Below are 14149 nucleotides of genomic sequence, written 5' to 3'. Positions count from 1 at the left end.
TATTACAAGAAGGGTACCGAGAGTTAGAGCCCCAGGTGTACAGTGAGGGGTAGCAGCATCCCTGTGTGAGCGATATACAGGAGTAACAAGAGTGGGGCCAAGACGTAGAGCCCCAGGTGGACAGTGAGGGTCGCTGTATCCCTGAGTGAGGGACTGTATAATGAGTTTTCCAAAAAAACAAGGGTCCACAAGTGAGGTGGGGCCCAGAGCTGAGTACCAGGGTGTGTGATTGTGATGGCACATCCCAGGGAGGTAAACCGAGGTTTATAGAGATATATTGTGTGACGGGTCTTGACCCCCGATTACGTATCCCGCAGAATCACCAATTACGCTCCGGCATACTCTGCCATAAGAGGAGTCGATGTTTCTCTAGAACGCTCGACAATGTCCGCCCTAAGTGCTGCAGCACTCTCCGCTCTAGAGCTCCTCTCTGTTGAGGTCCTACTCCCCTCCCTAGGTACCACTGTTCACCTCTGGTGAGCACCCCAGTTAAACTATGGAGCAGGGTTTGCATCCAACTCAGCCTTGCACCCCGTAGTAAGTGAGGTAACTCTACCACTCCCTAGTTTCCTTGCTGGGGAAACTAGGGAGTTTCCATGGACACAGAAACTCAAGGTTTACCCCAGGTCGAGTTGCCCGTCCATAAGGTTAATCACAAGGTCGCCAACTTGACTTAAAACTCTGCGATCAAGTAATACTTCCAATACAGTGGGATGTCATCTCTCCCAGTCTAATGCTTCTTCAACATTACTGTGGTGCACAGTAAACACCACGACAACACATAAAAGAAATCAAGAGGAGGAAGGAATCACATTAGTAAAATGTGATTTGCTTATTCACAATAGGCTACACTGAGTAAGCAATGTTGTATACTGGTCTGTAAAATCTCTAAATCAGTTCGATGGCAACACTTGAAATTATGGATGATATATGGCAACACTTCACTGTTTCCAAATCCAATGTTATGAGGCTATCTCTTAACCAGCACTTCTGTCATCATGTGAATGTAAAAACATATTATAACACCTCTTCAATATGTATAGCCTTTAAATCACTACTTAATCAATACACGAAAACATAATCACGACACACAATCTATATAAATAAAAATAAAAATGTTGGTTTGTTCAAAATCGCTAATCTCCGAAAGTTCTTCACCGATTGCTTTGAAATTTACACACAACATTCCATTCGCATCTAAGCTGGTTTTTATATACATACTATATAGATGTCACTTCTGTGATGAGAATTGAAAAAAAAACTTTTTCATGTGAGGGGAAATCTTCAAAACCTATTTACCAATTGCCTTGAAATTTTGACACAACTTTGCATTCAAATAGACGCGTGTTTTTATATACCTACTATATACATGCCTCACCTATGACAGGATTTTTTTTTAATTAACGCCATCTGTTGGACGTAAGAGCAACACACTCTGCAATCTCCGAAAGTTCTTCACAGATTTTAGCAACACATGCTATACTAAATATGTTACAATTCCATTTCAATGTTTCCAATTGCATTGATAAATTGAATTTTAATAGATTTTGATTTAATTAATTTATGTGACATTGTTTTGGAAGTGAGCTGTGTTTTTACCATACCGTTCATTTCGTAAGTATAAGTATAGATGCCACACCTGTGACAGGTAAAAACATTTTTTTTAAGAAACAGTGCCATCTGTTGCATATAAGAGCAACACACGCTATACTAAATGTGTTACAATTCCTTTTCAATGTTTCAGATTGCATTGACAAATTGAATTTTCATTGATTTCAATTTTTTTTTCATTTTGATTTAATTATTTTGTGTTTGATTTTTGGAACATTTTTTTTCCTGTCACAAGTGAGGCATGTAGGTATATAAAAACATGCGCCTATTTGAATGCAACGTTGTGTCAAAATTTGAAGGCAATCGGTAAAGAGGTTTCGAAGATTTCCCCCACATGATAAATACAGTAAAAAAAAAAATAAAACATTTTTTCCGTGTCACAGAAGTGAAATCTATATAGTATGTATATAAAAAACCCGCTCGGATGCGACTGGAATGTTTGAAAATTTCAAAGCAATCGGTGAAGAACTTTCAGAGATTGCTACTAGGTACGACACATATATATATATACATATATATATATATCTCGTACCTAGTAGCCAGAACGCACTTTTTGGCCTACTATTCAAGGCCCAATTTGCCTAATAAGCCAAGTTTTCCTGAATTAATATATTTTCTCTAATTTTTTTCTTATGAAATGATAAATCTACCCTTTTCATTATGTATGAGGTCAATTTTTCTTTATTGGAGTTAAAATTAACGTAGATATATGACCGAACCTAACCAACCCTACCTAACCTAACCTAACCTATCTTTATAGGTTAGGTTAGGTTAGGTAGCTGAAAAAGTTAGGTTAGGTTAGGTTAGGTAGGTTAGGTAGTCGAAAAACAATTAATTCATGAAAACTTGGCTTATTAGGCAAATCGGGCCTTGCATAGTAGGCTGAGAAGTGCGTTCTGGCTACTAGGTACGACATATATATATATATATATATATATATATATATAGGGGGGTACCACCTCTGGTGCAATTATAGGGACCCACAGCCTCAGAGAAGGGAACACAGAGCATTCAGGGAAAAACTTGCCATTTAACTCTGAATACGTAAGAGTGTTCGCTTCTCCTACCAACCCCCTTTTTTATGGTGTACACTTTATTATGCAAGTTATACAGTTACATATCTGATTTTATACAAAAAATTAACATTAAGAGGACACAAAAAAAAGTTCGCTTCCTAGAGGCTGTAGATTTCCTCGAACTCCTCCGACGCCGGGCAGGAACCGAGGATGCAGCGAGCATTCCCCCTCTGGATCGTGACACTGAGGCGCTGAAAGAGAAAACTTGCTGCTCTAGGGTCTCTTGTGGTGTCAATGAGCTTGGAACCAAGATCCTTGAGAAACCTTCTTGCATTCTCTACCCATGGGCCTAGGGTCTCAGACCCTATTGGAACGAAGTTGTACCGATGATCTAATTGCCTGTACTTGGCTGACTTGTCTCTTTCTCTGTGTGTTGCCGCGGCTCCTGCTGTGCCGGCAGAGAGGTTGATGTATGTGGTTGCCAGGGTGGATACACAAGTATAGTCCCATGCCAACTGTCTGCCACCCTTCCACGGTCGCAGTGTGATTCCGTCTGGTCGGCCGGCAAAGCTAACAGAGTCACGGTTCAGTAGGTTGCGGGGCTCACTCTCTCTGCTGGACACTGAGCAGAGGCAAGGCTTCTTTTAATGATGTCATTGACTTCGTCGTGTCTAGTGTGCCAACCACCAGATTTTCCACAGTGCAGGCCATGCAATCCATATTCGTCAGCATCTGCCTCGCCGCAAATATACCTATGAACAGTGTGGATAGGGGCAGCAAGGCGGAGAGCGACTGCAATACGGAGCTCCTGCAGATCAAGACGTGTGCCTGTCGCAGACATAGGGACTGCCAAAAAGAAGTCCCCTGCATGGGGAGCCTGCACAGCTGTGAGGCGTGCACGATCACTGGGGGTTGTTGCTGCCTCCAGCAAAGCTGTGGCTTCTTTGTCTACAATGGGGCTGTCCCAACTAGATTGTTTCTTGGCTTTCGGCATGGCTGGTCTGAGTGCTGGGTCTGCCATGGCACCCCATTTCGTGTCGCCTTCCGTGTAGTGGGGGTCCTGTATCCCCGCTACATCACTCAGGGTGTCAGGTAGAATTTCCTTAACCAGGTCATCTGATGCTGAGGAGGAAGACAGGAAGGCTGGGACAGCAATTTGGGTAGCAGTGCGGACACCCAAGCCACCGAGCCTAACAGGAAGAGTGGCTTGTTTCCACTGGCATTCGTTGAGGGAGAGGTTAACAACTTTTTCCAGCATGGTCTTCAGTAAGAGGTCATACTCTTCAAGCTTTCGGCTGTCGTAAGACGGGGCGCATCTCAGAAAGTAGGTTAGCCTCGGAAGGGATAGGCATTTGGTGAGGAGATAAAAAGCATCGTGGGTGTCGATGTCACCTATTCTGTCTTCCATCCTCCTAAGATCTGCGATTTTCTTGTCAAAGATCTCCTCAATGGCGTTAGACCCGAGGGGGGCTCCAAGGAGGGTGCTGTTCTCGGCCCTAATGACATGGGCTCCAGGCAAGGCAGACCTTATTCTAGCTACGATGTCTGGGTTGGAAGAGACTACTTCACACTTGGAAGGGTTCAGGACGAGACCCAGGCTTACTTCTTGCTCCCTTATTTTCCTGATATCTGCCAAGAGATGGTCTACGGTGCCAGCTATAGTGCCATCATCCAAAAACCAGATCTTGAACTCACTGGACAAGCTTTCGGTGATTTCTTTTAAGACTAAGCAGAAAAGAAGGGTAGCAAGAGGATCACCTTGCTGAACACCTTCACATGATCTGATTTCATGTTCACCAAAGAGCAGTGTTGACTCACCACTGTAGCACGATAGTATGAACGGGTAGAGGGGCCGGAAATGGCGATGTACGGCACAAAGTACTGCATCTCTTCTGACCATGTTGAAGGCATTCTTAAAGTCCAGTTTGAGCAGGGCCTTTTCATCAAAAATGTTGGTGATGTATGCTCGTGCTGCATGGGCAGCTGCTTCACAGCCTTGGGGGATTCCAAATCCTAGTTGGATTGGTTTCAGCAATTCAGCCGCTTGTTGGCTGACTACCCTCGTAGCAGCCTTGGCAATCAGGCGTCGGAGAGTGTTGCCAACAGCGATTGGCCTGATTCCTTCGTCCTTCTTTTTGAGAGCACAGAGGGAGGCACCAAAACAGAGAGGCCTGATGACCTCAGGTATCTCACCAGCCAGGCACATGTTGACGAACCTTGTAAGTTCCATAAGATCTTGTGCAGCATCACCAACCGCAGGATTTAACATTTGCTTGATGTGTTGAGGTTTTAACCCTGTAAAGCCGCCTGCTGACCCAGGTGGAAAAGAAAGGGCTGCTTTGTAGACCTCAGATTCACCAACGATTAATGGGTCTGAGATGGTGTCGGCTGATGGCGGAACGATGTTGTCGCCTTGAGGGGCTCTGGGTGGGTGCTTGCTTTGCAGGGCCCGTGCTGTGGCTGAGTTTCAAAGAGCAATTTTCTCGTCACTGGTGAGGACTCTAATAGCACTTGCGGTATTTCCCTCTTCAATTTTCTTGGTGATTTCTGCTCTGATTTTGTACGTTTCCGGTATGTTGTTGTTACCATTTCTGCGGTGGGTGTGTCTTGCTCGCAGAGGCAGGCGAACTAGGTTGTCCCCCCTTGGGTATTCATTTATCGCCCTCAGGACCGAGGAAGCAAGTGATTTGTCTCTCCTCGGAGGGACGGTGAGGCATGCATTGCCAAACAGAAGGACATTATGCAACGCTTGAATGTTTTCCGGGGCATCATTGACCCTTTTCAGAAGATTACAGAGTTTGGCTGCTGCATTTGGGCGGGCTGCTTTTGGGATGTGTGGTAATGTTCTAGCAGACGTCGCTATGATCGCTTGGGTGAGGTTTTCAGATGAGATTAGGTTAATGGGAGTCTCTTCTCTAACTGTCAATGACAGCTGGCCATTGCTTCCCTTTGGAAGCTGGTGGGAACCACTGCATCTTACCTCGTTGACGGTGTGAAAGCCGATAACACCACCGTTGGAGTTTATGGCGGTGTTTTTGTTGCATACTCGGCAAAAACCTCTTTTAGGAGCAGTTGTTGGTACCTCAAGGCTTGTGGAGTCCTGCCCGACCGCTGGGACCCCTTCCATTTCAACTCGGTTGGGAGAGTTAAACTGTGCATTGTTCTATAGAGGGGAGCAAACACGCTGGGTCATGGCCAAGCAACTGCCAGCAACTGGGTGTGAAGGCATCAACTGGGTGTGGAAAAAGCACCTGGGTGTGGAGGCAGCAACTGGGTGTGGAGCCAGCAACTGGGTGTGGAGCCAGCAACTGGGTGTGGAGCCAGCAACTGGGTGTGGAGGCATCAACTGGGTGTGGAGCCAGCAACAGGGTGTGGAGGCCGCGGCTGAGTGTGGAGGCATCAACTGGGTGTGGAGGCCGCGGCTGAGTGTGGAGGCATCAACTGGGTGTGGGGGCATCAACTGGGTGTGGAGGCCGTGGCTGGGTGTGGAGGCCGCGGCTGAGTGAGGAGGCCGTGGCTGGGTGTGGAGGCATCAACTGGGTGTGGAGGCATCAACTGGGTGTGGAGGCATCAGCTGGGTGTGGAGGCCGGTGGGGCGAGGGTCAGCTCAGGTAGTGAGGTGCGGGGGGGGGGGGGGAGGGTCGGTTTGGGGGGGAGGCGTAGTATCGAGGCATATATATATATATGTCGTACCTAGTAGCCAGAACTCACTTCTCAGCCTACTATTCAAGGCCCGATTTGCCTAATAAGCCAAGTTTTCCTGAATTAATATATTTACTATATTTTTTTTCTTATGAAATGATAAAGCAACCCTTTTCTCTATGTATGAGGTCAATTTTTTTTTATTGGAGTTAAAATTAACGTAGATATATGACCGAACCTAACCAACCCTACCTAACCTAACCTAACCTATATTTATAGGTAAGGTTAGGTTAGGTAGCCAAAAAAAGCTAGGTTAGGTTAGGTTAGGTAGGTTAGGTAGACGAAAAAACATTAATTCATGAAAACTTGGCTTATTAGGCAAATCGGGCCTTGAATAGTAGGCTGAGAAGTGCGTTCTGGCTATTAGGTACGACATATATATATATATATATATATATATATATATATATATATATATATATATATATATGTCGTACCTAGTAGCCAGAACGCACTTCTCAGCCTACTATGCAAGGCCCGATTTGCCTAATAAGCCAAGTTTTCCTGAATTAATATATTTTCTCTAATTTTTTTCTTATGGAATGATAAAGCTACGCATTTCATTATGTACGAGGTCAATTTTTTTTTATTGGAGTTGAAATTAACGTAGATATATAACCGAACCTAACCAACCCTACCTAACCTAACCTAATCTATCTTTATAGGTTAGGTTAGGTTAGGTAGCCGAAAACGTTAGGTTAGGTTAGGTTAGGTAGGTTAGGTAGTCGAAAAACAAATAATTCATGAAAACTAGGCTTATTAGGCAAATTGGGCCGTGTATAGTAGGCTGAGAAGTGCGTTCTGGCTACTAGGTACGACATATATATATATATATATATATATATATATATATATATATATATATATATATATATATATATATATATATATATATGTCGTACCTAATAGCCAGAACGCACTTCTCAGCCTACTATTCAAGGCCCGATTTGCCTAATAAGCCAAGTTTTCATGAATTAATGTTTTTTCGTCTACCTAACCGACCTAACCTAACCTAACCTAGCTTTTTTTGGCTACCTAACCTAACCTTACCTATAAATATAGGTTAGGTTAGGTTAGGTAGGGTTGGTTAGGTTCGGTCATATATCTACGTTAATTTTAACTCCAATAAAAAAAAATTGACCTCATACATAGAGAAAAGGGTTGGTTTATCATTTCATAAGAAAAAAATTATAGTAAATATATTAATTCAGGAAAACTTGGCTTATTAGGCAAATCGGGCCTTGAATAGTAGGCTGAGAAGTGAGTTCTGGCTACTAGGTACGACATATATATATATATATATATATATATATATATATATATATATATATATATAATTTTTTTTTTTTTTTTTTTTTTTTTAAATTTGTGAGGGTACCACCTCTGGTGCCAATGTGGGGACCCATAGCCTCGGAGAAGAAAATAAAAAGTATTCAGAGGAGACCTTGTGGTTTCTCACTGAACACTAATATTATCTTCTCCTACCACCCCCATTCTTTTGTGTGTACACATATATATTTACTTTATTTGAACTTTGTTACAAAAAAGGAGTTACATATGGGTTACAAAGATGGTTGTCATAGGTTGTCGAGTTCCTCCAGCTCCTCAGATGGCGGGCAGGAACCCTGGATGCAGTGCGCATTTCCCCTCTGTATCGCCACACTGAGGCGCTGGAAAAGAAAGCTTGCAGCTCTCGGGTCCCTTGTTGTTTCAATGAGCCTAGTACCCAGTTCCTTCAAAAAACTGGTAGCACTTTTACCCCAGGCGCCGAGCGTCTCAGAAGCAATGGGGACAAAATTGTAGTGGTGATCCAGTTCTCTATACTTATGGGATTTGGCTGCTTCCCTGTGGGTGGCAGCGCCACCTGGTTGTGCAACACTGAGGTTAATGTAGGTGTTAGCCAGGGTTGATACGCACGTGTAGTCCCATACCAACTGCTTGCCATTCTTCCAGGGGTTCACTGTGATACCATCCGGGCGACCAATAAGAGCATCAGAGTTACGGGGCGTTAGGTAACGGGGCTCTCTTTCAGCTGGGCATCCAGCTGTGGTGAGGCTCCTCTTGATGATGTCGTTAACTTCACTGTGCCTCGAGTGCCATCCCCCTGTGCTTTGGCAGAGTAGGCCATGGTGACCGTACCTGTCAGCCACCACCTCGCCGCAAATACACCTATATCTGGTGTGGATTGGGGCAGCAAGGCGGAGGGCCACAGCAATTCGGAGGGCGTGTGGTGTGAGACGCGTGCCAGTTGTCGACATTGGGGTTGCTAACAGGAAATCCCCTGCATGTGGTGCTGCTACTGCTGTGAGGCGAGCAATGTCGTGTTGTGTTGTTGCAGCACCCAGGCACTCTGCAGCAACTTGGTCTACAATGGAACCATCCCAGCTGGATTGCTTGTGGGATTTTGGGGATGGTGGTTGAGGTGATTGGCCTGCACGAGAGGCCCACTCTGTGGCACAGCGTGTAAAATTGAGATCATGTACACCTGCCAGCTGATGTAAGTGGGCAGGTAGAATTTCCTTCACAAGGTCGTCGGATGCTGATAAGGAGGACAGGAAGGCTGGAACAGCGATTTGCGTTGCTGTTCGAACTCCGAGGCCCCCAAGTCTTACGGGAAGTGAGGCTTGTTTCCACTGTAGGTCATCGAGAGAGAGGTTAAGGGCTTTTTCTAGCATTGATTTCAGTAACCGGTCATACTCACTTAGTTTTTGGCTACTGTAAGATGGTGAACACCTCAGAAAGTAGGTTAACCTGAGGAGGGACAGACATCTGGTGATGAGGTAGAGTGCATCATGAGCATCAATATCCTCAATCCTCCCATCCATCCTCTTAAGGTCGGCGATTTTCTTATCAAGGACCTCATCGATGGCTTTCAACCCCAGGGGAGCTCCTAGGAGTGTGCTGTCTTCAGGTTTAGTTTTATGGATATTTGGCAGAAGACCCTCTATTCTCTCTACGATGCCCTGGTTGGAACATATTATTTCACATTTAGAAGGGTTCAGGGTGAGGCCTAAAACTGCACCTTGCTCCTGGATTTTTCTGATGTCCTCCAGGAGGGAGTCTTGGGAACCAGCTAGGGTACCATCATCCAAGAACCAGATGTTAAGCTCGCTGGACAGGACCTCTGTGACTTGTTTGATGACTAAGCAGAAAAGGAGAGGAGCGAGGGGGTCACCCTGTTGGACGCCTTCTCGCGAGTCAATTTCATGCTCGCCAAAAAGTAGCTTAAGATCCATACTGTAGCATGAATGTACAAAAGGGTAGAGGGAAGGGAAATGACTATGAACCGCACGGAGTACAGCATCCCTCCGCACCAAATTGAAGGCATTTTTGAAATCTAGCTTTATAAGGGCCTTTTCGTCTGTGATGTTGGCGATGAAGGCTCGAGCTGCATGGGCTGCCGCCTCACACCCTTGTGGAATGCCAAACCCGAGCTGTTTTAGCTTCAGCATGTTGGCCGCTGCATCACTAACTGTTCTTGCAGCTGCCTTTGCGACGAGACGCCGGAGAGAATTGCCCACAGCTATTGGCCTGATCCCTCCATCCTTTTTCTTTAGAGCACAGAGAGATGCTCCAAAAAAGATAGGTCTTATGGACGCTGGTATGTTGCCAGCTAGACATGTGTTGGTGAATCTGGTTAGTTCCACCAAGAGGTTCTTCGCAATGTCACCCAGTGCAGGGTTGAGCATTTGCTTGAGGTGGTTGGGTTTTAGTCCTGTGAACCCACCTGCTGATCCTGTAGGGAAGGACATGGCTGCTTTATGGACCACAGATTCAGCCACCCAGAGAGGTTCTGCTCCGGTAGCCCCCACTTGTACAATGTCGTCCTCACGCGGAGCCCTGGGTGGGTGTTTCTCCCTTAGGGCTTGAGCTGTTGCGGCATCTCTGTCGGCAATTGAGTCCTCACTGGTGATGACTCGTATTGCGCCAATAGTGTTTCCTTCTTCTATTTTCTTGGTGACTGATGTTCTGATTTTTGATGTCTCGGATATGGCACTGTTGCTCTTCCTGCCGTGGGTGTTTCTCGCGCGAGTGGGAAGGCGCACCTGGTTGTCCTCCCTGGGAAAATCATTTATAGCTTTGATGACTGAGGCAGCTAAGGTTTTGTCTCTCCTTGCAGGGGTGGCTAGACATATGTTGCCAAACATTAGGAGGTTGTGCCATGCTTGGGTCGTTCCAGGAGAGTCGTTGACCTTTCTCAGGAGGGCAGATAATTTGGCTGCTGCATGGGGGCGGGCTGCTTTAGGGATGTGTTGCAAGGTTCTGGCCGATGTTGCTTTGATAGCTTCTAATAAATTTTCTGTGGAAATGAAGGTCTGGGAGATGTTTTGCCTTACGGGCGGTGTGGGCTGTTGATTGGTGTTCTCCCTGGGAGGGCGCCCAGAACCCAAACACCTGGCTCCGTTGTGGTAATGAATGCGCACATTATCGTCACTCAACCGGATATAACATACCCGGTCACACGTCTGACATCTACCTTGTCTACCCCTGTTTGATGGCTCATCTTGGCTTGGAGAAGCCTGGCTATCTGTTGGGAGCTGCGACATGGGCGGGCGCTGGGCGGGAAGGTGGACGGCGGGTGGAGACTGGAGGGGTGATCAGCTGGCCGTGGCACTTACTACTCAGGTGAGTGGTAATACATATACCACCTCTATACAAAGTGTGGGTATACACCCACTACACAATATGTGGGTATACATTGGGTGGGTGGGTAGCGTAGACACACATGGGAGCCTCCCGGCTTCTATGGGCGGGTGGCAAGGTGGCCTCGTGGGTGGGGAGGCGACGTGGTGGGGTGGGTAGGAGGGGGAAGAGCAGGTACTTCCCGGCCTGGGCGCTGGGTGGGGGCGGGGGTCAGGGCGACACTAACACTGGTATAATTTCCCCGTATATCACTGCACAATAATGAATGAATCACACACTCGTAATCTGACTCACTGCACGTGTGATGTACTCATAATATGATAGATATGTTGCGCCAATTATCGCTGACAACGTAACTTGTTCAGCAAAACTTTCAAAAAAGAAAAACACAAAACACTGTTTGGCACACGGGTAACCCCCACCTCTCTCTCCTGACCACACAACACCCCTCACTCACCCCCCACCTCCCCTCACTATAGGAGGCCTGCAGGGTCCATCCTGGCCCCTCACTACAGCCTCCATGACTCCACACTGCCAACCCACCTGTTTTGATAAGTTTTCACATAGATGGTACACCGTAGGCACTTCCGGCCACTCCCACGTCTGCTTGGTGTATTCACGGTGAATATGGTTGAGTCTTGGTACGGTGAGGCCAAGATGTCTCAGGGTAATGGCTGAGAAGGCAGCAGCTCCTCCGCCACACGTCCGTCCCCTAGGCCTCTCTCTCTCCCTATAGAGAGAGAGAGGCCTAGGGGAGGCCTAGATATATATATATATATATATATATATATATATATATATATATATATATATATATATATATATATATATATATATATATATATATATATATATGTCGTACCTAGTAGCCAGAACGCACTTTTCCGCCTACTACGCATGGCCCGATTTGCCTAATAAACCAAGTTTTCCTGAATTAATATATTTTCTCTAATTTTTTTCTTATGAAATGATAAAGCTACCCATTTCATTATGTATGAGGTCAATTTTTTTTATTGGAGTTAAAATTAACGTAGATATATGACCGAACCTAACCAACCCTACCTAACCTAACCTAACCTATCTTTATAGGTTAGGTTAGGTTAGGTAGCCCAAAAAGGTAGGTTAGGTTAGGCTAGGTAGGTTAGGTTGTCGAAAAACAATTAATTCATGAAAACTTGGCTTATTAGGCAAATCGGGCCTTGCATAGTAGGCTGAGAAGTGAGTTCTGGCTACTAGGTACGACATATATATATATATATATATATATATATATATATATATATATATATATATATATATATATATATATATAAACATATATATATATATAATGTCGTACCTAGTAGCCAGAACGCACTTCTTGGCCTACTATGCAAGGCCCGATTTCCCTAATAAGCCAAGTTTTCCTGAATTTCAATATTTTTCTATTTTTTTCTTATGAAATGATAAAGCTATCCATTTCATTAAATATGAGTTAATTTTTTAAAATTTAAGTTACAACTAACGGAGATATATGACCGAACCCAACCTACCCAACCTAACCTAACCTAACTTCACCTAACCTATGACGTTCTACATACATACATACAGTATGATGTATGTATGTATGTATGTATATTTGTCGTTGAATATGAACGAAAAGGTAAGATTAATAATTCTAACACGAATTTTCTCAATATTTCTTATGTTTTTCTTCACTGTCGATGGTAATTGAAATATCAATTCTCCAAAATTCATTTTTATTTATTGTCTGACGCCAGAACGCGTTTCGTAATTCCTTATTATTTTTTCAGAGACTTGGTTTACACACAAAATACATTCATACTTATACTTGTTTTTGTGAGGTGGTATGGCACAAAAGTTTTGGGTGAGGTGACACGCACAAGATAGAACACGAAACAATGGGTATAATTGGGTATGAAAACATAAGAATGGAAGTAACTGCAGAAGGCCTATTGGCCCATACTTCCTCTTGCTGCTTCCATATTGGTTCGTGGTCTTGAAGTTGGTAGAAGATTGTTGTGTATTAATTGGCTGTAATTTCTGGTGTTGACTTTTTGATGTGTAGTGCTTCACTGATGTCGAGTCTCCTGCTATCGCTGTATTTATCGATGATTTCTGTGTTGCTTTTTAAGATTTCTCTGGTGATGGTCTGGTTGTCAGGAGAGATTATATGTTCCTTGATTTAGCCTTGTTGTTTGTGCATAGTTTATCGCCTAGAAAGAGGCGTTGTTGTCTTGCCTATATACTGAGTTCTTTGGGGCTTACAGTCCCCAAGTGGGCATATGAAAGCATAGACGACGTTGGTTTCCTTCAAGGCGTTCTGTTTGGTGGCTGGGGAGTTTTTCGTAAGTATGTTAGCCGTTTTTTTGTTTTTGTAGTAAATAGTTTTTTGTAAATTAAATTGGTAATTTATTTTGTTTTTGTAGTAAAGATAAGTATTAATGGGTTGATGTGATTAACTTATGTTGAGGAATGACCAATTACATAATTTGTGTATTTATAGTTGTTGAGATAAAGAATTTAGACTGTGTAGAGATGTCTTATGTGTATATGCATATATTTTCATATTACGACTACCACCATTGGTAGGTATTGTGGAGAGCACGACAGCGGAGGACGGCCACACCGTTGTCACTTCTCGACACTCGGGACTTCGCTCCCACCGGACCCAAAACCTGTGAGTATTTCCCGACCATTGTGTTGTTAGTCACACTACCTGAGCATGGTGTTGTTAGTCACACTACCTGAGAATAATGTTGTTAGACACACTGCCTGAGCATGGTGTTGTTAGTCACACTACCTGAAGATGGTGTTGTTAGTCATACTACCTGAGGATGGTGTTGTTAGTTACACTACCTGAGCATGTGTGGTTAGACACACTACCTGAGCAAGGTGTTGTTAGTCACACTACCTGAGCATGGTGTTGTTAGTCACACTACCTGAGGATGGTGTTGTTACTCACACTAACTGAGAATGGTGTTGTCAGTCACACTACCTGAGCATTGTGTTGTTAGTCATACTACCTGAGGATGGTGTTGTTAGTCACACTACCTGAGCATGTGTGGTTAGACACACTACCTGAGCATGATGTTGTTAGACACACTACATGAGCATAGTGTTGTTAGTCACACTACCTGAGCATGGTGTTAGACACACTACCAGAGAATTGTATT

At 44.4% G+C, this 14149-nt stretch overlaps 1 protein-coding gene across 1 annotated transcript in view; it reads left to right on the top strand.

Moving 5' to 3' along the window:
* Positions 1-14149, top strand: part of LOC123751299 (uncharacterized) — a 105273-nt gene that overhangs the window by 77159 nt on the left and 13965 nt on the right. The window contains exon 7 of the mRNA XM_069316580.1: positions 13566-13653. Coding sequence (XP_069172681.1) covers positions 13566-13653 — 88 coding nt within the window. The remainder of the gene's footprint in view (positions 1-13565; positions 13654-14149) is intronic.

Source organism: Procambarus clarkii, chromosome 84 (assembly GCF_040958095.1).
Source record: "Procambarus clarkii isolate CNS0578487 chromosome 84, FALCON_Pclarkii_2.0, whole genome shotgun sequence".
NCBI lineage: Eukaryota > Metazoa > Arthropoda > Malacostraca > Decapoda > Cambaridae > Procambarus > Procambarus clarkii.
This window is presented reverse-complemented; position numbering and strand designations above follow the sequence as displayed.